The sequence below is a fragment of the Aotus nancymaae genome, unplaced genomic scaffold, assembly GCF_030222135.1.
Source record: "Aotus nancymaae isolate 86718 unplaced genomic scaffold, 86718_ANA_hifiasm-v0.15.2.pri h1tg000030l, whole genome shotgun sequence".
Lineage (NCBI taxonomy): Eukaryota > Metazoa > Chordata > Mammalia > Primates > Aotidae > Aotus > Aotus nancymaae.
Window position 1 is genome coordinate 21,016,386 of NW_026988443.1, and position 27,340 is coordinate 21,043,725.

General features: G+C 52.7%; 1 protein-coding gene across 2 annotated transcripts in view; it reads left to right on the top strand.

The window, feature by feature from the left end:
- Window positions 1–11,793: 11,793 nt before the first annotated feature.
- Window positions 11,794–27,340, top strand: part of CDH5 (cadherin 5) — a 38,846-nt gene continuing 23,299 nt past the window's right edge. Inside the window, exons 1-2 of one of the 2 annotated variants that reach the window (XM_064383153.1) lie at window positions 11,794–11,901; window positions 24,265–24,499. In XM_064383153.1, the coding sequence (XP_064239223.1) occupies window positions 24,284–24,499 (216 nt within the window). In that variant the 5' untranslated portion in view covers window positions 11,794–11,901; window positions 24,265–24,283. Of the gene's footprint in view, window positions 11,902–22,650; window positions 22,715–24,264; window positions 24,500–27,340 lie in introns of those variants that run through there. The other variant, XM_064383154.1, reaches the window with a different exon arrangement.

Below are 27,340 nucleotides of genomic sequence, written 5' to 3' on the forward strand. Positions count from 1 at the left end.
CTGGTCTCGAACTCCTGACCTCTCAGAGAAACTGAAGACCACTTGGTCAATGGTTGGGATAATAAGAGTATTAATAAAATAATGATAGCCAACATGGATTGCCTTATTTGGCCTACACAACAATGCATGAGATAGGTATTATTATTGATCCCCGTTTGAAAGATGGGAGAATTGAGGCTCAGGTGATCTGCCCATCTCAGCCTCCCAAAGTGCTGGGGTTACAGGCGTGAGCCACCGCACCTGGCGCTATTCTACTTTAGGTTAAACTTTCCCGTAGTCATTTCCTGTGCATTCTCTGTTTGCCCTGAAAGGAATGAACATGGTACCAGCAGGCCCTGGGGGAGGTCCTGAGCTATTTAACCTCTATAAGCCTCCATTTTCCCGTTTCTCAAATGGAGATCAATAATAGTCCCTATCACATGCATTGCTGTGAAGACCAGATAAGGTGATCCATGTCAGCTATCATTGCTTTATTAATGCTATTCTTATCCCACCCATTGACCAAGTGGTCCTCAGTTTCTCTCATATTTGTCTCCCATCTTTGGGCAGCTGCTTTGGCCTTTTTTTTTTTTAAATCCCAAATACAGGGCCCTCACTTCATTCTTGTAACATTTCCTATTGATATTCTGAACCATTTCCTCACCCCACCCTGACAAGACCTTTGGATGCTGACCCTGTTGTCCAGCCCATCCTCCATCCCATCAGTGTTTAAAGAGCCCATTGATTGGATCAGTAGACAATAGTCTTCCTCTAAGTTGATGATAAAGAATGCTGATCCAGACCAGGGCACAATGGCTTACACCTGTAATCCCAAAACTGGGAAGCTGGGGTGGGAGAATCACCTGAGGTCAGGAGTTCGAGACCAGCCTGGGCAATGTAGAGGGACCGTTTCTTAACAAACAATTTAAAAGTTAGCTGAGCATGGTGGTACACACCTCTGGCACCAGCTACTCGGAAGGCTGAAGTGGGACAATAGCTTGAGCCTGAGAGGTCAAGGCTGCCATGAGCCCAGGAGGTTGAGGTTGCAGTGAGCCATGATCACACCACTGCATTCCAGCCTGGGTGACATTGCAAGACTGTCTCAATAATTCATTCATTCATTAATTTTTAAAAAGAATGCTGGTCAGCCAGGCACAGTGGCTCACGCATGTAATCCAGCACTTTGGGAGGCTGAGGCAGGCAGATCACCTGAGGTCGGGAGTTCAAGATCAGCCTCACCAACATGGAGAAACCCCTTTTCTACTAAAAATACAAAATTAGCCGGGCATGGTGGTGTATGCCTGTAATCCCAGCTACTCAGGAGGCTGAAGCAGGAGAATCACTTGAACCCAGGAGGTGGAGGTTACAGTGAGCCAAGATTGCGCCACTGCACTCTAGCCTGGGCAACAAGAGGAAAACTCCATCTCAAAAAAAAGAATGCTGGTGTAGACAAGCCTGGAATAGAATCATGTGGCATCCCACTGGAGACCTCCCTTGGGGTCAATGTGTCCCAGACTGTATTCCTTGGAAATGTTCGTCTCCCAAGAGATGTAAATAGTGTTCGGAAATAAAAGGGTCTGCAATCAGATGAGACTGATACACAACAGATGCTAAAACCGTGTTTACATGGAGAAGCAAAGACACGCCATCTAATGGTAAGCTTCCAGGCTGGAGGCTTTACCTTCCAATAGTACAAGCCCTTAAATCTCTTTTGTCCACTAAGAATTGTTTTTACAAAAGAATTCCACCCTGTGGGTGCCCTGAGCACAGTCAGTCACTCCCTCCTTTCTCAGACAGCTTTATTTCTCTCCCTGCCCTGCCCTGCCCTGCCCTGGTGAGAACCCCGAGCACACCAGTCCCGAGACATCACCTGGCGTCTGGCCCCACAAGAGCCATCAGGGTGGGGAGTGGCCATTGGTTTTGAGTCATACCTGTGGGCTCCTATTCAGATCCTGAGTACAGGTTCCAAGAAGCTGTCCCTCTCCCCCACAGCCACCTCAGGTCCCGCGATTGGAAGCATGACCCTCTCCTCACCCCACCAGCCTCCACAAGAGCTTCTGCCCAGGGCCACAAACAGACCAGCTTGGATCATGGGGGACTGAGCACCTGGAATATTCTGTGCTTCTCCCCTCATGTCTGAAGACCAGTGTAGCCTCGGGCCTGGCCCACAGTGGCTGGTGGTGGAATGAATCGGTGGCCAAGCAAAGGTCTTCCAGCCCCTGCAGAAGAGCCAAGCTCTCCTGCCCAGCTGAATCCCCCTCATCCCAGATCCCTCTCTGCTTCCCCATGCCTGGAAACCACACCTCTCATGCCTTGCCTGGGATTCATGAGTGAACTCCCAACACCTCTTGGACACAAAACCTGTCTTCATTCTACTGTCCTTCTGAAAGGACACCTTTTGGAAAAATGAACCCAAGTGTCCCAAAAGCATCTGCCTGAGTAACTATGAATGATGACCTTTCCTCTTCCCATGTGTGTCCTCCAGGAGCCCCATTTTGTCAAGTCCAGAAGAGGCTCATCTGTTCTCATCACTAGCCACTAGATGGCAACATCAGGAATTGTTTAATTTTCCAAAGAAAGTTGCTTGGGGAACCACACAGTTCTAAATAAAGCAAAAAGCAATGAATAGGAGGAAGGAGGGGAAGTGGAAAGGTAGGGATTTAGAATTCCCCATCCCTTTATGTGGCTGTATAACCTGGGCACGTCGTTTAATCTCCCAGAACTTCTGCACCGGCAAAATGGGGCTAAGAGCAGTAGCTACCTCTTAAGGTAATGCTGAAAGACCCGACCCGGGAGCATATTAACCTCCTGGGGAGCTTTAAAAAATAGCGAAGTCGGCCAGGCACAGTGGCTCATGCCTGTAATCCCAGCACTTTGGGAGGCCAAGGCGGGTGGATCACTTAAAATCAGGAGTTCAAGACCAGCCTGGCCAATACGGTGAGACCCCATCTCTAGCAAAAATACAAAATATTGTCCAGGTGTGGTGGCATGCACCTGTAAGCCCAGCTACTCAGGAGGCTGAGGCAGGAGAATCGCTTGAACCCAGGAGGTAGAGGTAGCAGTGAGCCGAGATCGCACCACTGCACTCCAGCCTGGGCAACAGAGCAAGACTCCATCTCCAAAAAAAATAAAAAAAAAATAGTGAAGTCCAGCCCCCACCAGGCCAATTAAATCAGAATCTCTACGTGTGCCTTCCCCCAGATAGTACTTGGATATGGGGAGGGGAGCTGGCTGGGCAGTTCCAGGGCACATCCTGAAGTGAGAATCTCTGCTCCAGGGCAGCGGTTCTCAAGCTTGGGAATGCATCAGAGTCACTGGAAGCTCGTGGTAACACAGATTGCTGGGTCTCACCCCCAGAGCTTCTGATTCAGCAGGTCTGCGGTGGAACCCCAGGATTTGCTGATGCTGCTGGTTGAGTCCACACTTCGAGAACCACTATCTTGCAAAGAAAGAGAGAGTGTGGGTAAGCTGATGCATATAGAACACTAGGTGGCTTGAGTCCAGGAGTTCAAGACCAGCCTGGGTAACACAGTGAGACCCTGTCTTTACACACACAAAAAATTTTTTATTATCCAAACTTAATGGTATGTTCCTGTAGTCCCAGCTACTCAGGAGGCTGAGGCCGGAGGATCACTTGAGCCCAGGTGGTTGAGGCTGCAGTGAGCCATGATCGTGCCACTGCACTCCAGCCTGGGCAACAGAGCAAGACCCTATCACCGCCCCCACAACTGCCCAGCCAAAAAAAACACTAAGCTCCATGACTGGCCCACAGGAGGCAGCGTGGGTTTTTTCCTAACAACAACCAATTGTCCAATTCTCCAACACCACTTGGGTTTCCAACAATTGAAGCCATTTCCGACCATAACTACCCAGAGTTATTGCAGACTTCATGGGTTAATAAAGGCTTAGACACTAGCCACAAGCAGGGTCACCAGGTGAGCCATGCTTCTGCCTGCCCAACTACAAGTTTGGGGGTGCCCACAGCCCTCCTCCAGGTTCAATAATTTGCTAGAATAACCCACAGAACCCAGAAAAGGGCTTTGCTTTTGATTACTCATTTATTACAAAGGATACAACTCAGGAACGGCCAATGGAAGTGCCACATAGGACAAGACACGGGGTGGAACGCAGAGTTTCTGTGCCCTCTCTGGGAATGCCAGAGAAAGAGGCATCATTCATCAGTTTACAAAGCACTTGGAGAATTGTTACTCATGTGACCCACTCCGGCTGCCTGTGAGTTCAGCAGAACATGGCAAGGTACAACCTTTTCATGAAGGAGAAAACTGAGACGAAAAGCACTGATGAGCAGTCAGCCTTACACGCCTTCACGCCAAGAGACCAGTCAGCAGCAGAGCCTGGGGTCAGAAAACAGGGGCTTCTGCTTCCCAGCCCACTGCTCTTACCCCGTGCCCCTCTGCCCTGGAGAACCGGACTTGTTAGGACTGTTTGTAAACCAAGAGTTAACAGGCTCAGAGACATGCCTATGCGTACGGAACTTTAGCACAGAGGCTGAGAGGATTCTTTCTTTTGGCTGGTCAGAGCCTCTCTTTTTTCACTCTTGGCTCTCAGTGGCAAGGTAGGCAGGTGGGTAAAGTTGGGGGATCCTCGAGGCCTCCACCAGCCTGTGCAGTCAGTCCCAGACAATCAGACTTGAGTTTTTCCTAGTAGCTTCCTTCCTTCCCTGGGACCAGCTCAGACACCTCCTCCCCAAGCTGGATTTTGTCTCAGGCCACAGAGGGCAGTGTGACCGAGGGATGTGCAGGTGGCCTGGAGAAGAGACCCAGACAGGCAGAAGGCAGATGGCCAGGGCTTGCCTGGTTCTGGGCCTGCTGCCACATTGCCCAGCTAAGGGCTGGTGCAGAGCTGTATCTGTTTGCCCCATCAAGAGGTGGGAGGGATTGACCTGCCTTCCTGCCCCACAGATGGTGCAGCCTCCGACCTATTGTTTCCCAGGATGCTTTCGCAGAGGGCACAAGGAATGTAGGGTCAGAAACAGGAAGTCCTGGCTTCCGCTGGACGAGGCTTCCTCCAGACTCAGGCCTGCCCTCCAGACAGCCAGGCAGGGACCTTGGTCCCACCCTGCCCTGCCTGGCTCACTGGACCACACCAAGGAAGGTCTTGCCCTCTCCAGGCTTCTGCAGGTAATAGATACACAGGAGGCTTGGGCAGTGGGGTAACCGATGACTCCAGACAATGGAGGAGGAAGATGCTGCCCAAGGCCTCAACCTGGCTGCACCATGAACACAGCACATGCGGTCACATCCGTGTGGATGCATTGCACACACCATGCATGTTCTTGCATACTCATGTGGAGCCACACGGCTGCCAGACACCGTGCACATGCCACGCCCATGCCAACATGCTCGAAAGTATACACGGTCGTCCTCACACACACACAGGGGCCCCCACCATTCACCTCTCTGCAGCTTCACTGTCGTGACAAACATGTATTGAGCACTTACTGTATACCAGAGACTATTCTATGCACTTTACATGCAGCTTCTCAATTAGTCCTTCAGCAACCCTGGGAGGAAGGCAAGCCAACACCCCCATCTTACAGAAGGGAAAACTGAGGCACCGAAGGCCTTGTGGCTTGTCCAGGTTCAGCCAGACCATAAGTGGAAGATGTGCCCCAGCACGTAGCCACAGAGCAACGCTTTCCCTCTGCCTCTGGGAGCACCACTTCCCTATCAGCCTTCCCAGGATGTCGTGAGAGAAAAGTGAGAAACATCTGGGAAAGTGCTCCCTCCCTCCCAGGGGCTACAGCAAGGCATTGTTCTCCCTGTCAGGAATTCAAACCCTGTTCACTTGGCCTTTCCTGGCCAAAGAGAGGCTGCACTTAGCCCTCTTCCTCACCCTGCTCCAGCAACTGCATCCTGAGCCACAATCACTTGCAGTTCCTCAGCCGGTGGCCTCTCCCTGGCCTGACCACAGCCCGCAGGAGCCGGCCCAGCCCAACTGCATGTGGACATGGTCGACTGGACAAGGGGGCGCCTCTCCTAAAATCCAGGGGTTTTTGGGTCCCTGGCTGGTATGAGGCCCCCAGGAGTGCCCTGCCTGAGCTCCTCAGTGTGATGTGACCGGCCCTCTGCCACCCGGCCTCCTCCCCAGCCAGTCCCTCTGCCCCTCCCAGCACCTCAGTGCTCCCCCACCCCTTGGAATGCCTTCTCCTTCCCTAAGAGGCCTCCTTGCCTGTGACCCTGCCATTCTGCTGTATGCAGAGCCCTTCCCCCACTCCGCCTTTGGTGAGCTCCTGCCCATTCTTTCAGATCAGCTTGGGAACCTCGTCCTCCAGCAGCTCCCAGGCCACCTCGTCCAGGCACCCCCAACTCAGGGTGCACACCTCTGTCGCTCAGTGTGGCCCATGCCTGTCTTGATGTCTGTCCCTCCCACCAGAGTGGGGCACATCAGAGACAAGGACCCAGCCTGAGTCACCTCCACATCTCCATGCCTAGCACAGGGCTGGGCAAAGCCTGAGCACCAAGTGTATTTTCTAAATAACAAATGAACATAAAACACTGGTGAACAATGCCAAGTTACTAGAAGAAGGATGGTGCTATTGAGTGAGCATTAAACTGGGAAGAGAAACATAAGGGTTGAAATCCTGGTTCTGCTACTCAGAAGCTCTGTGACCTTGAGCAAGTTACTCAGCCTCTCTGAGCCTCAGCTCTGTCATCAGGGAAATGGGAATACAAATAGCACTTCCATCTTTCAGGGCTACTTGGAAGCATCATTACATGAGAAAATGGAGGTGAAGTGCATAGACGGAGTGGACAGCATAGACATAGAAGCTTCTCAGGGATCCTTTGAGAATAGGAGTCTGGAAGGCTGTATGGGGGGTGTGGTGAGTTTGATCTGAGCACTGAGGGGCTGGGAGCTTTGGGTTGTAGGGGGAGGAAGGAAAGCGCATCCTAGGTGGGGAGGACAGTGTGGGAAAGGGCTTGGCAGAGAGAAGTCTCAGATTGGATCTAGAGTATTCAGCAAGGTTCAGCAGACACACACAAGCCTGGTGTGAACTGGACAATACCACACTGGACTTGTTACTTAATTCTGTAAAATGGGCAGACCCTCAACCCTATCTCAAGGACCCCATGAAGTATGAGAAATAAGATATCGAACCTGAGAGGGATGACATGTAGGAGGTGTTCAGGTAGGGCTGATGACTCTAACTCCTGCCCAGCCTTGGAGCTTGTCAAGGGACTGCCTCTTTTAATTCCCTGGATCCCCATCCCCAGCCTGGTGCAGAGCTGGGCACCCACCAGGGCTGAGAGACTGGTTGACTGATTTGGTGACTCCTTGGAGCCTTCAGGAAAAGAATCCAGTGTCCATCAGAACACACCACACAACACAGGCACACACCAGCCCTGCACCTCGTGTCTGCCTCAGCATGCCAGTGTTTCATCCACCCATTCATTCATTCATTCATTCAAAAAGTGGGCTCTTCACCCCTGCCTGGTGCCTGCCTTGAGCTCATGTCCAAGAGCCCCAAAGTGAGCTCGGCCCAGTTTCTGCTCAGAGGATTCTCAGCTGTGTCTGCAGCTCCCATCACAAGCATTCTGTTTCTTGTAGAATCACAGCTGAAGGTAAGACCCCTCCCTGCTCCTCCTTCCTGGGCCTGCAACTCCCAACACAAGCTTTCTGTTTCTTGTAGAATCACAACTGAAGGTAAGACCCATCCCTCCTCCTCCTTCCTGCTCTTCCTCCTTCTGAGCCCCAGCAGACTACCTCAGATGGGCCCTATTCTCTGTTCCCTAGAGGTTTGTCTGCCCCTCAGCACAGCACAGCTGGCTGGGCAAAAGGGTTTTTCCTCTGCCCATAAACGAGCAGACGGGCTCACCAAGCCCTCTGCCATCAGACCATCACCTGCCTGGGAACACGTAACACTGGACTCTCCCCGCTGGTCCCTCCAACCCAGGGAGCAGTGGGCTGACTGCCAGGTTCTAACAAGTGAACAGTTTCAAGTTCACATTTGGGGAGCACTCACCTACTACCAGGTGCTGGGGATAAGCACCCAAACAGGACACAATCCAGGCGGGAAAAGAGAGGAGGGTTGTGAATGAGGTCTGTATAAAGTGCCCGGGAGCTCAGAAGAGGGAGTGGAGTGCAGAGAGAGTGAGATAGGGGTGGCTCTGATGGGGCTCTGTGAGCAGGTGAGGAAGGAGAGAGAAGGAAACACACAAGGTGGAATAGCATGGGCAAAGTCCCGGGGCGTGAGGCTGCAGGGCTGCACCACAACCACGCCTGCTGAAGCTGATGGCATCATTTTCCTGCCCATCCTTGGGTGTCTCATGCTGTGGGAAGGAAGGAAAGGGAAGTCCCATTTGGAGAACCCCTGCTATGTCCTGACACAGTGCTACTCACTCAGTTGCAGCAGGGCAGGAAAGCTTTTGGGTAAGGAGCTGGGCTCTGGAACCAGAAGCGTGGCTCGGAATTTCCATCCCACCACAGATAAACTCTGATCTCGGAAAGCCTTTCACTCCCAGCCTCTGTTTTCCCATCTGCATAATGGGCCAACAGTAGAACCGCCCCCCCGGGGTTGTCCTGAGGGTTGAATGAGGAGCCCCAAGGAGAGCTTAGTGCCTTGGCAGCACCCACAAAGACTATGGTCCCCAAATGTGACAACACAAACATGTTGCCTAGGGAGGCACAAACACGTAGGTCTTGGGATTCCATCGCCAGCCACTCTGCCCCATCGGCCTGGGGTGGGGCCCCGGGAATCTGCATCCCCTTCTCCCAGGACCAATAGCTTGAAGACCACACTTTGAGGAACAGCCACACCATAAGGCTTGCTGGTCCTGTCATTTATTTTCATTGTCTCATTTGAGCATCCAGACAGCCAGCAAAGTCTGAACAGATAACCCAATCCACGGGTGAGGAAAGAGGCTGAGAGGCAAGTCGGCTGCCCAGCTCACACAGGCAGCAACGGGTCATGCTAGGATCCAAACGGGGTCTGCCACCCCCACACCAGCACCTCTTCGAGCAGCAGTTCCTGCCAGGTTAGCCTTCATCCTGGCAGAGGCTGGGTGGGCGTCCCAGGCCTTGTTGCCCCACCCCTAGTGACTCCACTGTTGCTTCCTCCCCTGCTGCTAATCTGATCTCACAGACCATCCCATTTCCTGCCGGCCCACTGGCCGCCTTCCTTGCTCCCAATGGCACTTCCTGGCCTTGTGCCCTCCTGTTACCTCCTTTGCCTCCAGAGAGGCTGGAGCAGAGGCTGGGCAGTGCCAGAGATCAGGAATGAGATCCTCAGGGAGACCAAGGAGGCACCAGCCTCTCTTCTATAGTCTCGACTACCTCTGCTATGGTGGCCCCATCCCCATCCCTGGGGCCCACAGCCCATGCCCAGCTAACCATTCCTTTGTTTATGGACCACAGGAAAAGCAGTTTTCAGGGCAGAGTCAACTTCCTCGTGGACTGGGAGTACAGAGGGAACTGGCAGATGGTGCCGGGACAGGCCCTGTCCCTATCTGCCACCAGCCCCAAGTCTGAGACCCAGCAGGAAGCAATGCCCAGGCCAGTGTGTCCCCGTGGGCACACAGACCATGAGGACAGGCAGTCAACACAGGCAAGGGTGAGAGGGGTGTGGACCGGAACACAGGAGACAGAGCACTGTCCCGCTCCTCTGTGGCCAGCCCACCCTCTGGACAGGAGAAAGCAGAGTTAATCCTGTTGGAGAAGGAAACGCTGAGCTGTTGTTTGTTCGTTCCGCAATCGGCGGTTGATTTGCTGGATCCCACTCAGAATCCCGCCCAAAGGACTGTTCTTCTTCCAGCAGGTCACTCCTCATGCTCCAGCATCGTCTGTCTTCCCATCTGCTGGACGCTCCCTGGGGACATGAGCTTGCTGCCATAGTTTAAAAAAACCCTCCCACTTCTCTGCTCCCATTCACTGTAAGACTTGGAGAAGGAGCCACAGTCACACGTGACTCCGCGTCCCCGTCCCCCTTTCTCTAGCCCCTCCAATCTGTCTTGTCTGCCTTTTCCTGTTTAACCTGCTCTGGTCACAGTCATTGATGACCTCGTCTTTCAAATCTAAAGTCAAGTCTCAGGCTTCATGCTCCCCAGGCTGACCCACTGACCACTCCCTGCCCTCCTCCTCTGCCCTCTCCTGGCATTCCTCCTTCATCACTGGACCCTCTTCTAAAGGATCCCCAAATGTCAGAGGGCCCGAGTTCTCCCTCCCTGCAAGCTCATCCATGCCCATGGCCTCAGGTGCCAGGCAGAGCTCATGGGTTCCAAACCTCAGCTCCAGCTGGACTCACCCCTGCCTCCTCCACCAGCCTGACATCTCCACCTGGGTATCTAACAAACGTCTCAATCTCAACCTGCCTGAGACAGAGAAATCACTGTCCACTCCTCCTCCAAAAATAACCTGCCATCTCACTCCCCATCTCGTGCTCTGATTTGCTAAGCGCCCCTGGGCCCTCTCTTTCTCAGGGTCTCTGTTTGCCCAGCTGTATAATAAAACAAGTTTGGGACTTCCCAACCATTCGCCCTGGAAAAACAGAAGCAACTCTTCAAAGGACAGATTCCCAGGGCAGACCCTGGGAGATTCCAAATCATTTGATCTGGGGTGAGCCCAGGCCTCTGTAGTTGTTAGAAGCTCCTCCCGTGTCTCTCCTGGTTAGCAGAATCTTGGCCCCTCCCTTTCCCCAGCCTCCTGGTTCTGCTGGGCTCTGGCCCAGCCTCAGTGTCACTGTCTTTCACGTCCCTCTTTGATTCTTGTTTATCTCAAGAGCTTTGTGAGGCTGAGGCTGTGATTATCCCCATTTTACGGATGAGAAAACTGTGACTCCAGGGTGACATGACTGGCCCGAGATCACATCAGAAGCAGAGCTGGGTCACTTGACTCCACCCAATTCCTAAAGGCAAACGGCCCCTACAGACCAAGGCTGGCGCCTTCAAGCTGGAGTCCATGCCTACCCCGACCAGGAGAGGCCAACCTGGCTCTGCAGAGCCAAGAGCTGCTGTCTCTTTCCCATCTCCTGAAGCCTCCCCATCACCTTTAAAGTCCGTTCCCACAAAGACGTCATGGGTCACCAAGGAAAATCAAGCTCTGGGACTAGGCTGACCCCAACGAGATTTTTGGCTCTGTTATATCCCGGCTGGATGACCAAGCACCTTAAACCCATTGAGCCTCAGCTTCCCAGGCTATAAAGTGGGGATGATAAGGCTGGGCACGGTGGCTCAAGCCTGTAATCCCAGCACTTTGGGAGGCCAAGGCAGGTGGATCATGAGGTCAGGAGTTCAAGACCAGCCTGGCCAACATGGTGAAACCCCATCTCTACTAAAAATACAATAAGTAGCTGGGCATGGTGGCGTGCGCCTGTAATCCCAGCTGCTCGGGAGGCTGAGGGAAAGAATTGCTTAAACCCAAGAGGCAGAAGTTGCAGTGAGCTGAGATCACACCACTGCACTCCAGCCTGGGCGACAGAGTGAGACTCTGTCTCAAAAAAAAAAAAAATGGGGTGATGACACCTGCCTGCAGCGTTCCAAGGAGGGTTAAATGTGATGCTGCGGCCAAGGGTCCCCACAGCCAGGACCTTGGCAGGTGCTAGGCTCAGGGTCCCAGAGCTGAGGTTAGGAGTTGGGGTTCAAGTGGGGTGTCCCAGGCGGGGTCCAGGGCCAGGCCTCTGTGGAAACAGTCATCCAGGGCCGAGGCAGCCGCCCACCGAGGGGCCTGCCTATATGCAGGCAGCCCAGCCCTCACAAAGGAACAATAACAGGAAACCATCCCGGGGGGAAGTGGGCCAGGGCCAGCTGGAAAACCTGAAGGGGAGGCAGCCAGGCCTCCCTCGCCGGCGGGGTGTGGCTCCCCTCCAGAGACGGTCGGCCAACAGGCTCCACAGAGCTCCACTCACACTCAGCCCTAGACAGACAGACAGCCCGACGGAACAGAGACATCCCTCAGCCCACAGGCACGGTGAGTGGGGCTCCCACACTCCCCTCCACCCCAGACCCGCCACCCTGCACCCAAAGCGGGAGGGTCTGTAGAATGGGTGTCCTCGTGCTCCCAGGACAGAGCAGCTCCTGGAGGGCATGCTGGGCCTCTTCGTGGCTCAGAGCAGGGTCAGGGAAGGTGCACCCAGAGGTGGTGCCCAGGGCACAAATGGGCATCTCAGGACTGAGGGGGCAGGGCAAGGGCTCGGCTCTCCCACAAGTGGACTCTCCAACTCAAAAGGGCCCACTGGCCTTCATCAGTGCCACGCTCAGAGAAGGCAGGATTCTGCTCTAGTCACCCAGCGTGCAGGGCAGAGGACTGGCACCCAGGCTTTGGCCTCCCCTCCATGCCTTACCCTTACAGGAGAGGATTTACCAAGGCCTGACACCCCTCCTCAGCCCCCTTCCCATGTGCCACGGAAGCTCTATGCTGGGATCTGGGGAGGGGCCCAGAAAGGGGAGCTATGAGCCTCAGCCCCTCTCTATCATCCAGTGCCAACATTTCAGGATAGGCAAATTGAGGCTTGGATCTGGGCACTTGAGGCCCTGCCCATGAAATCCCCTCCTTTCCCTGCCCCAAAACCATAGGGGCTGCTGTGTGTGGAGGGAGCTGTAGTCAGGACAGCACCACCCCCCTTTCTCCTCTCAGCACCCTTTGAAAGCCTAGGGCGCCAGAGCCCCAAGGCCCTCACAGCCCAGCAAGTCTCCCAGAAGCAGGAGGTCAGGAGGTCTGGGCCAAAAGCCTGGCCTGGAGACAGCCGCCCAGGGTATAGATCCTAGCTCTCTCATTTGCTCTGGGGTGACCTTGGGAAAGTCACCCAGAGTTTCAAAACCACAGTGGGGAACAAGAGATGACGTGGGGCTCATTATTCTACCATTAACAACGCCACTGGGTAGACCTATTCTTTCTTTGTATCTCAGTGAAGGCAATTGAGCTTTAGAAACATATGAGCTGGCGTGGGGATTTGAACCAGGATCTCATACTCCAAAGCCCCGGCTCTTTCCCCAGGTCTCAAGTGTCTCGTCTGTGAAATGGGGAAACAATGTTTCCTCAGTCAATTAAGTGAGGTGATCTACATCTCTGGTGTTGGGAATGGCACGCAACATGAGAGCTTTAAGGAATAGTGGCTGGATGTACCAGCTAGCCCAGAGCCCATCCTGGCTGTGAATGTCATAAAGGTTTTGACCCTTGAGGTACAGTCAAGCCCCATCAGCGAGGGGTCCTCAGGTGCCCAGCAGGTACGAGGAAGGGGGTGCAAGTGAGAGGACATTGCGAGCACCTCTGAGCACCTGCTCCACGCCAGGCTCCCTCCCCGGCATGGACGTTTCTCCTGTGTGATGAGCAGATAGGATTCTGACCAGAGAGGAAGGGCATTCCCAGGAAGACATCTCTGAGGAGCCGAGGGTGTACCTGGAGGGCTCTTTTGCCACAGGCCACTAGAGCCAGGGCCAGGAGCCCTGGTCCATCCTCAGGTGGTGGGAGCCTGGAATTCTCCTCTGCCCTGCCCTGGAGGGCAGCAGGTATCCTCCGAGGGGCCCAAGAGCTGCTTAGCCCCTGGGCAGCCCTGCCAATTTCAGCTTACTGTGGTGAGGGGTAGGGGAGGTGTCTCGTGGCCTGGAAGGGGTTAAGCTGCCCGCCTGGCAGCCCCAGCCTGAGCTATTGTGTTGCTAAACAAGAGCCGGACATGAGGGCAGGAAGCCAGATAGGGCCACACATCTTCTGAGAACTTGGATGATTCGCTGCTGACTCAGGGACACACAGGGGACACAGTCGACACTGTCCCAGTAAGAATCTTCAGCCCTTTGGCCCACCTGGACCCGTGCCTGGTCCCTGTATCTTCTCTCTGCACCCCCTCAGTCACGCTGAAGTGACTACAAGAATTCCCATCTGACAGATGGGACCATCAAGGTTGAGGGAGGCTGTGAGGCCAGTCCAAGTTTACACAACCGGCACAAGGTAGAAGAAGGGTGTGAGTGCGGTCCCTTCTGACCCACGCTCCACAGTGAAGCTCAGAGAGGAAAAGCGGGGCAGTGCAGGCCACAGAGGCAGGCACAAGGACAAGCCAGGAGCCCCGTCATCCCAGGGGGAGGAAAGTTCTAGAAGGCAGGTCCTGCCCTCAGGAGCTTCACTTCTGGCTGAGGAGATACTGAAAAGTCTGTCCTGATCCAGGTTCAGGCTGGGGTTACGTGGGTAAATCACAGAGGGCTTGCTGAAGGAAGAGTGGGAATCCCAGACGCCAGGAGGCCTCGGGCAGCCCCTCCGCAGCCTGGGCCTCAATCTTCCCATCTCTCCAGGGTAGGGGGTGGTCCCTAAACTCATTCAGGGACTTGCAGGTTGTCTGCCTTAAACCACAGCAAAACAGTCAGATCCTGGCAGGTCCAGATACTGGAAGGAGAAGGAAGTGGGACCCAGGGGCCGGCCAGGTGGGTGGTGAATGAGATTTCCTTCTACAGAGGAACAGAAAGAGTACGAGGTGGGCCTAGAGTAGCGCCAGGAAATGAGGTAAAGTGTAAGTCAGCCAGTCGAAGCCACATCCCCCAGGCTGGAGAGAGCGGGTAGGTAGGAGTCAAGATACCCACACACTTACTGAGCACCTACTGTGTGCCAGGCTTTGCACCCATGATCTCATTTAATCCTTCTGCCCAGGGAGACAGCCATTGTTGCCTTCGTTACAGATGAGGAAGCTGAGGCTCAGCAAGCAAGGGATGAGCTCAAGGTCACACAGCTCCCGAGCAGCTGGGCAGGTGCAAACAGGCAGGTGCAAGGGGCTCATTCTGTTGCCCCTGCTGCCCTCACAGTCCGGGACAAAGTCAGGAAGCCCAGAGAAGGCTGGAAGTCTCCTTAGCATGAGTATTCTCTCCTTGAAGTCTGGAGCTGTTCCATTAGGAGGCAGGGGGATAGACTAGATGACTCAGAGCGCAGAGATTCCAGCACAAATTTGTTTCACATCACAAAATAGGGCTGGCCAGTTGGTACCCTCTACCTCAAAGACTGTATTGAGCATTCAGGAGCTGAGTTTAAGTTCAGTGGGAATGAACTTGAACTCTGCCCCGGATCCTCAATACAGTCTTTGAGTGAGTGATTGGTGATATCTGCCATAGGTGTGAAAACGGGCACGTGGCAAGCTGAGTTCTGTTTTTCCAGCCCTGTCTTACGAGGTTCCCTGCCTTACGAGGTGCCCTGCTCAGGGGTATTTGCGTATTCATTGAGTACTCTTTTTTTTTTTTTCTTTAGACAGAGTTTTGCTCTTGTTGCCCAGGCTGGAGTGCAATGGTGCAATCCCCACTCACCGCAACCTCTGGCTCCCAGATTCAAGTGATTATCCTGCCTCAGCCTCCCAAGTAGCCAGGATTACAGGCCTGTGCCATCAGGCCCAGCTAATTTTGTAGTAGAGATGGGGCTTCACCATGTTGGCCAGGCTGGTTTTGAACTCCTGACCTCAGTGATCTGCCTGCCTTGGCCTTTCAAAGTGTTGGGATTACAGGTGTGAGCCATTGCGCCCGGCCGGGGACTCTTAAGAAGAATAATTTTGTTGTCCCTAAAGGATCAAAATCCTATTGGTGATCTTTTAAGCATTCCAATCACAGCCCATCCCATGGGCCATCAGAGGAGCTATTTGGGAACAAGGAGGAGCTTCTCTGAGTTACACCGACGGTCGCACCCACTCTGACCACCCTACGTGTTATCTGAAAATATACAGATTTGTTTCTAAACCCCGTGAGTGGGGAGGAAGTGGGTGGCAAGACCAGAACTGGGGCTGGCTCCAGGCTGACAGGCAGCACCTCCAGATCTGGGACCTTGAGTTCATGCACCCAGGTGTGGCATGAAGTGGACTCTTAGGTCCAGAACCTGCCTGGGCAGAGATAGGCCAGGAGGCAGAGGCTGTGCTGGTGGCAGGTGGCAATCAGAAGACCTCATGGAGGAGGCAGTCTGGGGCTTGAGAAGTAGAGCGTTAACCCAGGAAACACAGCAAAGCAGGGCATTCCAGGCAGAAGGAACAGCCCGTGCAAAAAGCCTGCTGCTAAGAGAAGAGCATTGTACATTTCAGAAACCTCTAGTTCTCCGCACAGCTGAAGAAGGAGAGAAGGGGCAGGGAGGTGGAGGAGAGGATGGGCAGGGGACACATGCTAGGCCTTAAGGGCTGCCTCACGAGCTAGACCTCCTCCTGCAGGGAGTGGGGGAAGCTGTTGGCAGAACTTGAAGGGAGGGGAGCAGGTCTGGGACCCACAGGAGCCTATCCCAGAGCCAAACTGAGCCACAAACCAGGAGGAAGCACAAGGGGCCAGGTCATAGCTGCCTGGCCAAACCCCATTCCCGAGCCTCCCAGAGCCTCACCCTTCAACCTCCCAATGTCCATGGCTGCCAAGACCCAGCTTCCAATGCCTGAGCTCAAGCAGACAATTTGAGTCCCCAGAGGAGTTCAGGGGTCACTGGGTCCCAGCACTGTCCTGGACTGAGATTTGAGCTGTGGAAAGGGAAGGTGGTAGGGAGAGCTGCCCAGGCCCACACACAGAGCTGGGGCTCTGGTGCCCCCACGCCAGCAGACACACCTCCTGCATGTTCCAGACCGGCTCCTCCCAGAGCCCTGCCCCTCATCCCTGACCCGAGGCCTCTGGGCTGGAGTCCAGAGCCTGCGGGAGGCTGGGCTGAGATTCTAGCTGAAGGTGGGTGTGCTGGGGGTCAGGGAGGAGAGCAGCCAGGCCTGCACGGAGGAGCCCTGCAGGAGTTGGCCTGGGCAGGTGCCTGTGGTCAGGGGTGTGCACTCATGAAGGCATGTTTGAGGGTGTCACAGGTCCATGTGGCCTGCAGATGTCATGTGTGTGTCCTGGACCTGGAGCCTTCCTCTGCCCCACCCCTGAGGCCCTCCAGCCTATTGAAAACCCCCCACATTACAAAGCTGAGACTTGGTCCCTGGAATCTAAGGCTTGAGTGGGGTCTGGTCAGGTCGAGGGGTGGTGATCTTCCTGGTGGTCAGGGGCAGGACCAGCTCTGGGGCATTTCCTGGGTTGCCCCACTGAGGGGCTCCCAGCTAGGTCTAGACACATACGCCTTCAGCTAGGCTCTCTGAGCCTCAGTTTTCTCATCTGTGAAATGGGAATAAGTCCTACATCCTGGGGAGAGTATGAAAATTAAATGTGCTGGTATGGATGAATGAAGACCGAGGACTGAGAATAGTTTATTATTATTACATGCAAATGTCACCACCAAAGGGAGCTTTGTGTGCTGTCCCACAGTGGGTCAGTGAGAGGCAGGACTCACTCCTGCGACTGGTCCTCAGACCCATCAGGGCCCTCTCCATCTATGTGCTCCCACTGTATCATCTATTTGTCCATCAAAGCGCCTGTCTCAATTTCAAACTGCATTTTTCACCACGTGATTGGCGTCCCTCTCTCCCATGGAAGTGAAGTCTGTGAACCCCGTGTTTATTCCCACATGGAATTAAGTGTCTGGCACATAGTAGATGCTCAATAAATGTTTGCTGCATGACTGTATAACCCCAGGACTCTAGAAAGGGCTTCAGATAAGTGGTGACCTGTGTCCTAAATCCAGGCAGAGGAGAGAGGACGGCAAGTGCACAGGGAGGGAGGATGTGACCAAGCCTGGAGAGGTGAGGAGCTTCCCAGAGAGTGAATGTCCTGTGGGCCAGAGCTGCGCCTGGAGGCTCATCAGGCACCTGCAGACCAGACAGGCAGCTGGAGAGGAGCAGAAAGAGCCACAGAAGCCCCGTTCTTTTCTCAGGCTGCCCAGGTGGCTCAGCCTTCAGAGAACCCCTGAGTCCCCAGGCCTGGCCTAGGTGTCTGGGTTCTGATCCCAGTTGCCCTACCCATGGTAGAAAAAGACAGACCTGGACCCCAGAGGCCTCTAAGGTCCCAACCTCCCATGGGGGCATGGTTGAGCATGGTCGTCCCCTCTATTCTCCAAGGCTCCCCTGCTGCTTTTCCTGGGCTCCATGCCCACTCACCAGCAGATTCAGGCCACTGACTCTGTCCTCTAATTTTGGGTCCTCCAGAACTCCCCAGACTCACGAAGGGATCAGAGGGCCCATCCTCCTCCATTTGGAACTGTCCCCAAACCCTCTCATGTGGCTCCGGGGACAGCAGCATCGACAGGCATCCTGGATGCCTGGGATACAGGCAGGCATCTGGCCTCAGCGTGCCCAGCACCTACACCTGAGTTGCCAAGCGTGGCCCCTCCCTGCTCACCACCATAATCAGCCTGTTGCTGGGCTGCTCAGCTGGGAATTTCTGAGCATGGAAATCACTTCCAAAATCCTCAGACCCTCTGAATGTCTGGGGTGCCCCAAATCTACCTGGCAACAGTTTGAGTCTCTCTGGAAACTGCTGAGAACGACCAAGAGACATGACTCTCACCTACTGAAAGGAAATGGGCTAAAATGAAAAAAGGGCTAGGACCACACCTCCAGAGGAGGCAGCCAAGAGAAATTCGGTTTTCAGCTGCTGCTGCAGCAGATCTGACTGGCCCAGCTTCCTCTGCATCAGAATGAGGAGGAACAATTGTCCAACAAAACCTTCCCTGCAGCCCCCATTGTAGTTGGCCAAATTTTTTTTTTTTTGAGACGGAGTCTTGCTCTGTCATCTGTCACCCAGGCTGGAGTGCAGTGGCACAATCTCAGCTCACTTTTCACCCCCATCTCCAGGGTTCAAGCGATTCTCGTGCCTCAGCCTCCGAAGTAGCTGAGACTACAGGCATGCACCACCGTGCCCAGCTAATTTTTGTATTTTTTAGTAGAGACAGGGTTCCACCATGTTGCCCAGGCTGGTCTCAAACTCCTGACCTCAAGTGATCCGCCCGCCTGGCCTCCCAAAGTTAGTTGGCCAAATTTCTAATGCAAAGGGCAAAAGACACAAATGAACGTGGATTTTCAGATGGGAAGCTCCCACAGGTATCTCTGAGATTGAGTAGAGAAGGAGCCTAGGATGTAAAAAAAGATCAATCTGGTGAAGGTTCCAGATCCACTATTCATGAGTTGTTTGTCTCTGAGCCTCAGTTCTCTCATCTGTGAAATGGAAATGGTGTGAAAATTAAAAGTGCTAGTATGGATGAAAACCAAGCACTGAGAGTAGTTTATTATTATTACATGTGAATGTCACCACAGAGATAGAGGGAGGGTGGCATGATGCAAAAAGCACTACTGTGGGGGAAAGACAGCCTAAGTTCAAATCCTGGCTCCGCTTCCTGCGGCTATGCGACCTCAGACGACTCACCCTACCTCTCTGAGCCCCTAATTCTTTACCTGCAAAATGGCAATGCAACTACCTCAAAGGATTGTTGAAAGGTTTAAAAAAATAACATGTGCCTCAGGGGGGTGCTCAGGGAAGTCAGCCCCCCTCCACCTTCCCAGGCGAGAAAGACCTGTCTTGGGAGGGTGCTCACGGCTCTGGCGTGGGAATGGAAATGGGATTCTGTGATCCCCAGCTCCCAAAGGCCCCATCCCCAAGTCCGGCCCCTCACCAACAGCTGATTGAGGAGAGCTAAGCACACAGACCTCCCTCTGCCCCAGCAAATGACACACAGGTGATGCGGGGTGACTCTGTGAGAGCCAGTCCCAGCCCTGTCAGAGGGCAGAAGCTTGCTGGTGGCCCCCATATGCACCAAGGGACTTCTCTCCAGGACTAGCAACAGGGCCCCTGCTGGACACAGAACAGAATCCAAAGGGCTTTTCTGCACCTTTAGAGAACACTCTGTTATGTGGGACCAGGCAAAGCCCACTGAGTGGGTTAATGTCCCCCCAGGAGCCACGTGGTCCCAGCCTGTGATTGGTGGACTCTGCTTTGCTGAAGTCTGGTGTGGGTAGAGCCGTGCATCTAATGACTGGGATACGTTCTGAGAAGCGAGTTCAGGTGATTTTGTTGTGCAAACATCATAGAGTGTGCTTATGAAACAAATCTGATCGCATAGACTGCTGCACACCTAGGCTAGATGGTACACTCTATTGCTGTTAGGCTAAATACCTGTGCATCTAAGGAAAAGGTACACTAAAAATCCCATATAAAAGATGAAAAAGAAAGGAGCCTGTAATCCAGCACTTTGGAAGACCAACGCAGGAGGATCACTTGAGGCAGGAGTTCAAGACCAGCCTGGGCCACATAGTCAGACTCCACCCCAACGGTCTCTACAAAAATATTTAACAATTAGCCAGGCGTGATGGCACATGCCTGTGGTCCTATCTCCTCGCGGGGCTGAGGTGGGAGGGTTGCTTGAGCCCAGGAGTTTGAGGCTGCATTGAGCCATATTCACACCGCACTCCAGCCTGGGTGACAGAGGGAGACCCAATCTCAGAACAAAAAGAAATAAAAATAAAAAATGGAAAACCTCTCTAGGGTACTAACCACGAATGGAGCTTGCAGGGCTAGAAACTGGTCTGGGTGAGCAGGAAGTGAGTGGTGAGTGGCCTGAACATTACTGCACATTACCGTAGTCTTCATAAACACTGTACACCTAGCTACACTAAATTTACTTTAAAATATTTTTCTTTCATCAATAAGAAATCAACCTTAGTTTACTATTAGGCTAGTGCAAAAGTAATTGCTGTTTTTGCCATTAAAAAAAAACAGCCACCAGGGGCAGTGGCTCACACCTGTGGTCCCAGCACTTTGGGAGTCTGAGGCAGGTGGATCACCTGAGGTCAGGAGTTTGAGACCAGCCTGGCCAACATAGTGAAACCCCATCTCTACTGAAAATACAAAAAAAAAAAAATTAGCCAGGTGTGGTGGCAGGCCCCTGTAATCCCAGCTACTTAGGAGGCTAAGGCGGGACAATCACTTGAACCCGGGAGGCGGAGGTTGCAGCAAGCCAAGATTGCACCACTGCACTCCAGCCTGGGTGACAAGAATGAAACTGTCTCAAAGAAAATAATGATAATAAAGACATAAATAAAGCACACAATTACTTTTGCACTACCTAGTCTAACATTTTTTATAAAGTTGGTTTGTCTACACCAGCATCACCCCAAACACACGAGTAATGACTCGTGCTACGATGTCACAATGGCTGCAGTGTCACTAGGCCAGAGGAATTTTTAGCTTCATTAGAATCTTAGGGGAATGCTGTACACTAGTGTAGGCTTAAACACTGTACACCTAGCTACACTAAATTTGCTTGAAAGTATTTTTCTTTCATCAGTAAGAAATTAACCTTAGTTTACTATTAGGATAGTGCAGAAGTAATTGCTGTTTTTGCCATTAAAAAAAAAAAAAAGCTACCGGGTGCAGTGGCTCACACCTGTAATCCCAGCACTTTGGGAGGCTGAGGCAGGTGGATCAGTCCGTTGTTGACCAGAAAGTCATTTTGCAGCACACAATTGTATTTCCATTTGACTGATGGCTGCCGTCAGCCCTAGGGATCACTAACCCCGCCCAACAGGTCCCAGGAAAGAGAAAACCACATTCCTGTTCACTGTATCAGAGATAGGGTCCCCAGCAGGAAACAGAGCTTCCCCTGGGGGCCAATTGAAGAGATCTTATGAAAGGACTGCTACAGAGAGGTGGGCTTCCTTAAGGAAACCAACCGCTGCTTGCAGAGGTGGGCTCGGATGTGGAGGTACCCAGGGACCAGCAACAGTGCTTCTGCCTAGAATTCCCTGCCCTCCCCTGGCGGTCCTGTGGCTGGCACTCAGATGTGGGTTGAAACGTCAGCTTTCAACCAATCTGCCCACCTCAGCCTCCCAAAGTGCTGGGATTAAAGGCGTGGGGCCACCGCACCCAGTGGCTTTTTTTTTTTTGTAACTGGCACTCAGATGTGGGTTGAAATGTCAGCGCTCCCAGAGGCCTTCCTGGCCTCACAGGCTCCGCCAGCTGCCCCCTACTCTCTGCAGCACCTCTCATTGTAATTCCCTGAACATCTCTGATCGCCAGCTAATATGTTTCCTCTTGACTTATTAATTTTCTGTTGTTCCCATTACCGTGCACTCCCCAAGGGCAGGCCCCATCTGTCTCGCTCACTGTGGCACCCCCATTGCCTAGCATGGAGCCCATCCTGCAGTAGGCACCCAGCACCTATCAGCTCAGAGTGTGGGCACTCACCCTGTCCTGCCCAGGGGCCTGAGAACACTCCCTCTCCCTGTTTCTTGTTTTTACTTCTGCCTGTTTTACTTTATCATCTTTGAGTCACTTCTCACTTGAGGGAGGAAGACAGAATCAAAGCTTGCACTTCCTTTCTGGACAAAGAAGGAAATGACCCATAGGGTCTGGGCCCAGTGAGGCTGGGGCAGGGGTCATGCCTGCCACCTCCCCTGAATCAGGGACCAGCTTCCTGGCCAGGACTCCCAAGCTGCCTCCTTTTTTCTGCAAGCCTTTGCTCACTGCCTTCCTCCTGCCTAGAGCATCCTTGAAGGGCCTTAAGTCTCTTCCATTCATGACTGGGGAAACTGAGGCCCAGAGAGGTCAGGGCCTCCCCCAGGCACATGGCACCTGCATTCTGGGGCCTATCCCCACCCTGGGAGTCCACTTCCTCCAGGACCAGAGGCAGGAACTGGAAGGCAGGGGCCCTCGATACTAAAGTCAGCGGGCCCAGAAGTCAGCTGGTCCAGCACAGACACCCTCAGCCCTCACTGAGGTCAGCCCGGCGCCGGGAAATGTTACTAGAGGAGTTACTAGAGTTTACAAACGTCATGTGATGTACAGAGTCCAGCCTCTCCCTCTGGCCAGCCAGGGGACAGTCAAGGGAGGAGGCCATCTCATCCAGCACCTTGTAGATCCTTGTCTATCTCCAGATGTGAGCCCTGGTTCCCTCTCCCACACACTGCTCTTCCTCTACATCATCCCAGGAGCTGCAGGTAAGTGACACAGGGACCCAGGACGGGTGGACAGACAGAGTCAGGGCTGAGAGAACATGCTAATGGCCAAGGTCACAGCCTGAACTCCCCATGGGGCAGTGGAGAAAACCCCTGTTCCTGGAATTCAGAATGAAGCCAGACCTTGATCTCTGGGGGACCCATGTCCCTACCCCACAGACCTGCCTTCAAGAGTGCGCAACCTGTGCAATCGTACAGGGCTTGCACTTCAGAGGGCCTCATGCTTGGCTTAATGTTCTGTCTCCTTAAAATTCTTTTGCACTGGGCCCCACAAATGATGAAGCCATTCCTATGAACCCAAACCCTCAACTCACCACCCCACCTACCCACGCTTTTGTGACAGCAAACCTGACCACTCGCTGTAAGATCTGGAGTGAAGGGCCGGCCCGCAGTGTTAAGACAGTTGGATTTTCCTGAGAGCCTTCTGAAGACAGAGTCAATGCAAAGTTGAAAAAGGGGCTTTCAGGCAGGAGCATGTTTGTCGAGAAGAGGCTTTAAATCCTACCCCATAGCAGCTGCTGGGACAAGGGAAGACAGGAGGAAAGGACTTGAATTTCTGGGCCAGACAGCCTTGGTTCAAATCCTGGATGTGCTCCTTAGAATTTAGGTGATTTCAGGAATGTGCCAAAACCTCTCCGTTCCTCATCTGCAAAATGAGGGTTATAATTACACCAGCCTGGAGGGTAATGGGGAAGATTAAATGAGATAACATATGTAAAGTGCTTGAGACAGTGCCAGGCAAAAAATAAGTGCTTGATAAAGATTTGCTATCAGACACCCGGGTTCCCTTCTCAGTCCCACCACTTACTCCAATTTGAACAATGAGGATGACCTGAGCACCCAATGCCTGGGGATTTTGGAGCTGCCATCAGCATCAGCCTCACACCCGCTTCCTGGAGACCTTCCCACAGGCCCTCGTCTGGACTCCCATATCCCCTGCACTTGCTTCCGTTCTAGAACACGTGACTCGCAAATAGAAATGGTTTCCATCTGTTTTCACCCTCCCTGATTCGGAGTTCATCAAGGCATGAAGGGGATCTGGTTCTGCAGGTGTCTGCAGACGGTGAAGGATGAAGGAGTAAACAGATAAAGGAAGTTCAGTTCCCTGTGGGAGCTGCTCACACCCATATGTGGGAGATAGGTCAGAGTGGTGGGAGAAATTATAGGGAAAGGATGCAAACCTTCTTGAAAGGTCAGAAGGTTTTGCCTACCTTCCAGGAAGAATAAGCTGAAGGCAGCTGTTCTACCCTGAGGCAGAGGGTGAGAAGTAGGTACAAGGAAGTATAGGGAAATGTATCTTAAATGGGCTTGTTTACTCATGTTGTCCTAAAACCTTTGCACAGCCTCTGGCATGATTGCTCCCTGAAAGGGGGAAAGATAATGTTAATTACCTGCAGATTTTATTTGCCCCAGGCTTTCAGCATCATATCTAGCTGCTCTCATGCAAAATACCTGAGTCTAAGTATTCCTTTCATCCTTGCTTGGCCAAACACGGTAACCATAACCTGAAGGTGTCTCTCCTCTTTCCCCAGATCTGTTCCTCCTGGGAAGATGCAGAGGCTCATGATGCTAGTTGCCACATCGGGTGCCTGCCTGGGCCTGCTAGCAGCAGCAGCAGCAGCGACAGTGGCAGCAGGTGCTAACCCTGCCCAATGGGACACCCCCAGCCTGCTGCCCATCCACAGGCGCCAAAAGAGAGACTGGATTTGGAACCAGATGCACATTGATGAAGAGAAAAACAACTCACTGCCCCATTATGTAGGCAAGGTAAGGCTCGGGCCCCAGGACAGAAGCCATCAACAGCTGGCCCATAGTGACAGTGGTGGTGGTGATGGTGATGGTGGCAAAGATGGTGATAGATATTGTGGTGGTGGTAGGAGTGGAGATGATAAGGGTGAAGGTGTTAGCAATAGTGGTAGAAGTGGTGGTGGTGGAAGCAGTGGTGGTAATGGTAGCAGGAGGTGATAGTGATAATGATGCTGGTGAGGATGGGAAAGGGCAAGGTGGTGGTGGGAGTGATGGGAGTGGTGGTGGTGATGACAAAGGGGTAGGTGGTGGTTGTGATGATGGAGATGGTGGTGGTGATAAAGGAGTAGGTGGTGGCTGTGATGGTGGTGATGATGAAAGGATAGGTGGTGGTTGTGATGGTCGTGATGATGAAGGGGTAGGTGGTGGTCGTGATGGTGATGTTGATGAAGGGGTAGGTGGTGGTTGTGATGGTGGTGATGATGAAGGGGTAGGTGGTGGTCATGATGGTGGTGATGATGAAGGGGTAGGTGGTGGTCATGATGGTGGTGATGATGAAGGGGTAGGTGGTGGTCGTGATGGTGGTGATGATGAAGGGGTAGGTGGTGGTCATGATGGTGGTGATGATGAAGGGGTAGGTGGTGGTCATGATGGTGGTGATGATGAAAGGGTAGGTGGTGGTTGTGATGGTGGTAATAATGGTGATGGTGGTAATGATAAAGGGATAGGTGGTGGTTCTGATGGTGGTGATCATGGTGATGGTGGTGATGATAAAGAGGTAGGTGGTGGTTGTAATGGTGATGGGGGTGATGAAGGATAAATGTTGATGGTGGCACTAATAGTGATGGGTGATGGTGGTGAGGATGGGGAAGGACAAGGTGGTGGTGGTTGTGGTGGTGGTGGTAGTGATGGTAAAGGGGCAGGTGATGGTTATGATGGTGATGATGATGGTCCCTAGTAGTGGAATTTCACACACAGTGACAGGTAGATGGACAGTGTGCTTTGAGAGTTTTCAATGAGGAAGAAAGTTTATTTTGAGTGCATTAAAATCTCACTTTGTCAGCTTCTTGGAATGTAAATGCTAGGTACAAAAAGGAACATGTCAATGTACTGGAGAAATGAAGGACAATTCCAAGCACTGGACTCAGTGCCGGAAAGATAACAACAGTGGGCTAAGATTAGACATGGTCCCCACCTTCATGGAGATGGAGACCTAGAGCAGCGATCAGCAAACTACCACCTGCGGGCCCAGTCTGGCCCACTGCCTGGACCTGCAGATAGTTTTATTGGAACACAGCCACATCCATTCATTTACAGATTGTCCACAGCCGCTTTCATGCTACGATGGCAAAGTTGAGTGGTGGTAACACAGACCATATGACCCATAAGTCTGGAAATATTTGCTACCTGCCCTTTACAGAAACAATTTACCCATCCTGGTCTAGAGGGGCAGCATATAACAGACGAAGAACCCCACAAATGGTGTGGGGGTGCCCTTTGGCTATAGAGAAACAGGCTGGAGAGGAACTTTTGATGGGGAGGCCCAGTCTGCCCATGGCACCAGAAATGCTCCAGCAGACCTTGGTCTATGGACCAGGTATACAGTCATCCCACGCTCAGGCTGAGAAGGCCAGCGTGGCCTCAGGGTTCAGGGTTTAGGGCAGGGCCAACCATGGCTGCCATGAAATTTTCCCATTTGGGAGATTTGGAAAGATCTGTGCAGCATTTGACAAAATTGGATGGGAATGGGGCCAGCTGGGGAATCTCCACTCGGAGCCCTGCCCACAGCCAGCTGGCAGTGCCCGTGGCTCCCAACAGTAACTGGGATCTTGAAGTCCTCCAGCATGGCCACTCATAGGGGAAGACACTTGCCCAGGGTCACACAAGGAGACTAGGACAAAGCCCCAGGAGAAGGCAGCCCTATGAAAACCCAACATTCCTGACTCTGAACACAAATGTGAGCTCTGCGTCATACAGGAAAATGTCGTCAACCCACCTGCATCCTTCCCTATGGGATAATTGTGCCTTGAATCAGCCTCCAAAAAGAATGTCTGACCTCAAGGAAAATCTATGGAGTGAGTCAGGGAGAGCTCGTGGAAAGTGAAAGCAACCTTTAAAGGGCTCACCCAAGGGTCTTGAGCAGCAGGAAGAACATTTGCCATCATTTGCCAGCAGCGTTCACTTGGCCCCTGGCATGGGGCTGGGAGACCAAGGAACCACGGAAGTCCTCACCCAGGGAAGAAACAAGGATGCCTGGAAAGGGCAAGGACAGGGCTCCAAGGATCACCTCCTAGCTCCTGAGTATGTAATCTGAAGGAAGGAAGTCCCTGTTTATCGAGGTCAGAGCCTGGAGTCTTTGTTTACAGACCGGATGGACAATGGAAGTGAGTCCTCAGCCGCCTTCTGAACCCACAAATACGGGTTTTTGGCACTGAGATGTTATGTTTAAATACAGTGATCTTAGAAAACAGGTCTAGGGGAGTGGAGGCTCCCAGAAACCCATAACCCTTGTCTAATCATCAGAAAAACATCAGACAAATTCCAACAGAGGGGCATCCTGCAAAATACCCAACTCATACTCCCCAGAACTGTCAAGGTCATCAGAAACCAATGAAAGTCTAAGAAACTGTCACAGCCACAAGGAGCTTAAAGAAACATGACAACACAATGGAATGTGGGATCCTGCGTGGGATCCTGGAACAGAAAAAGGACATTAGGTAGAAAAAAAAAAAACAAAAAACTAAGGAATTCTGCATAAATATGGCCTCTGGTGAATGATAATGCATCCGTAATGATCCATTAGTTATAACAAATGCACCACACTCACGTAAGGTGTTCATACTCTGGGAAAAAGAGGAGCAG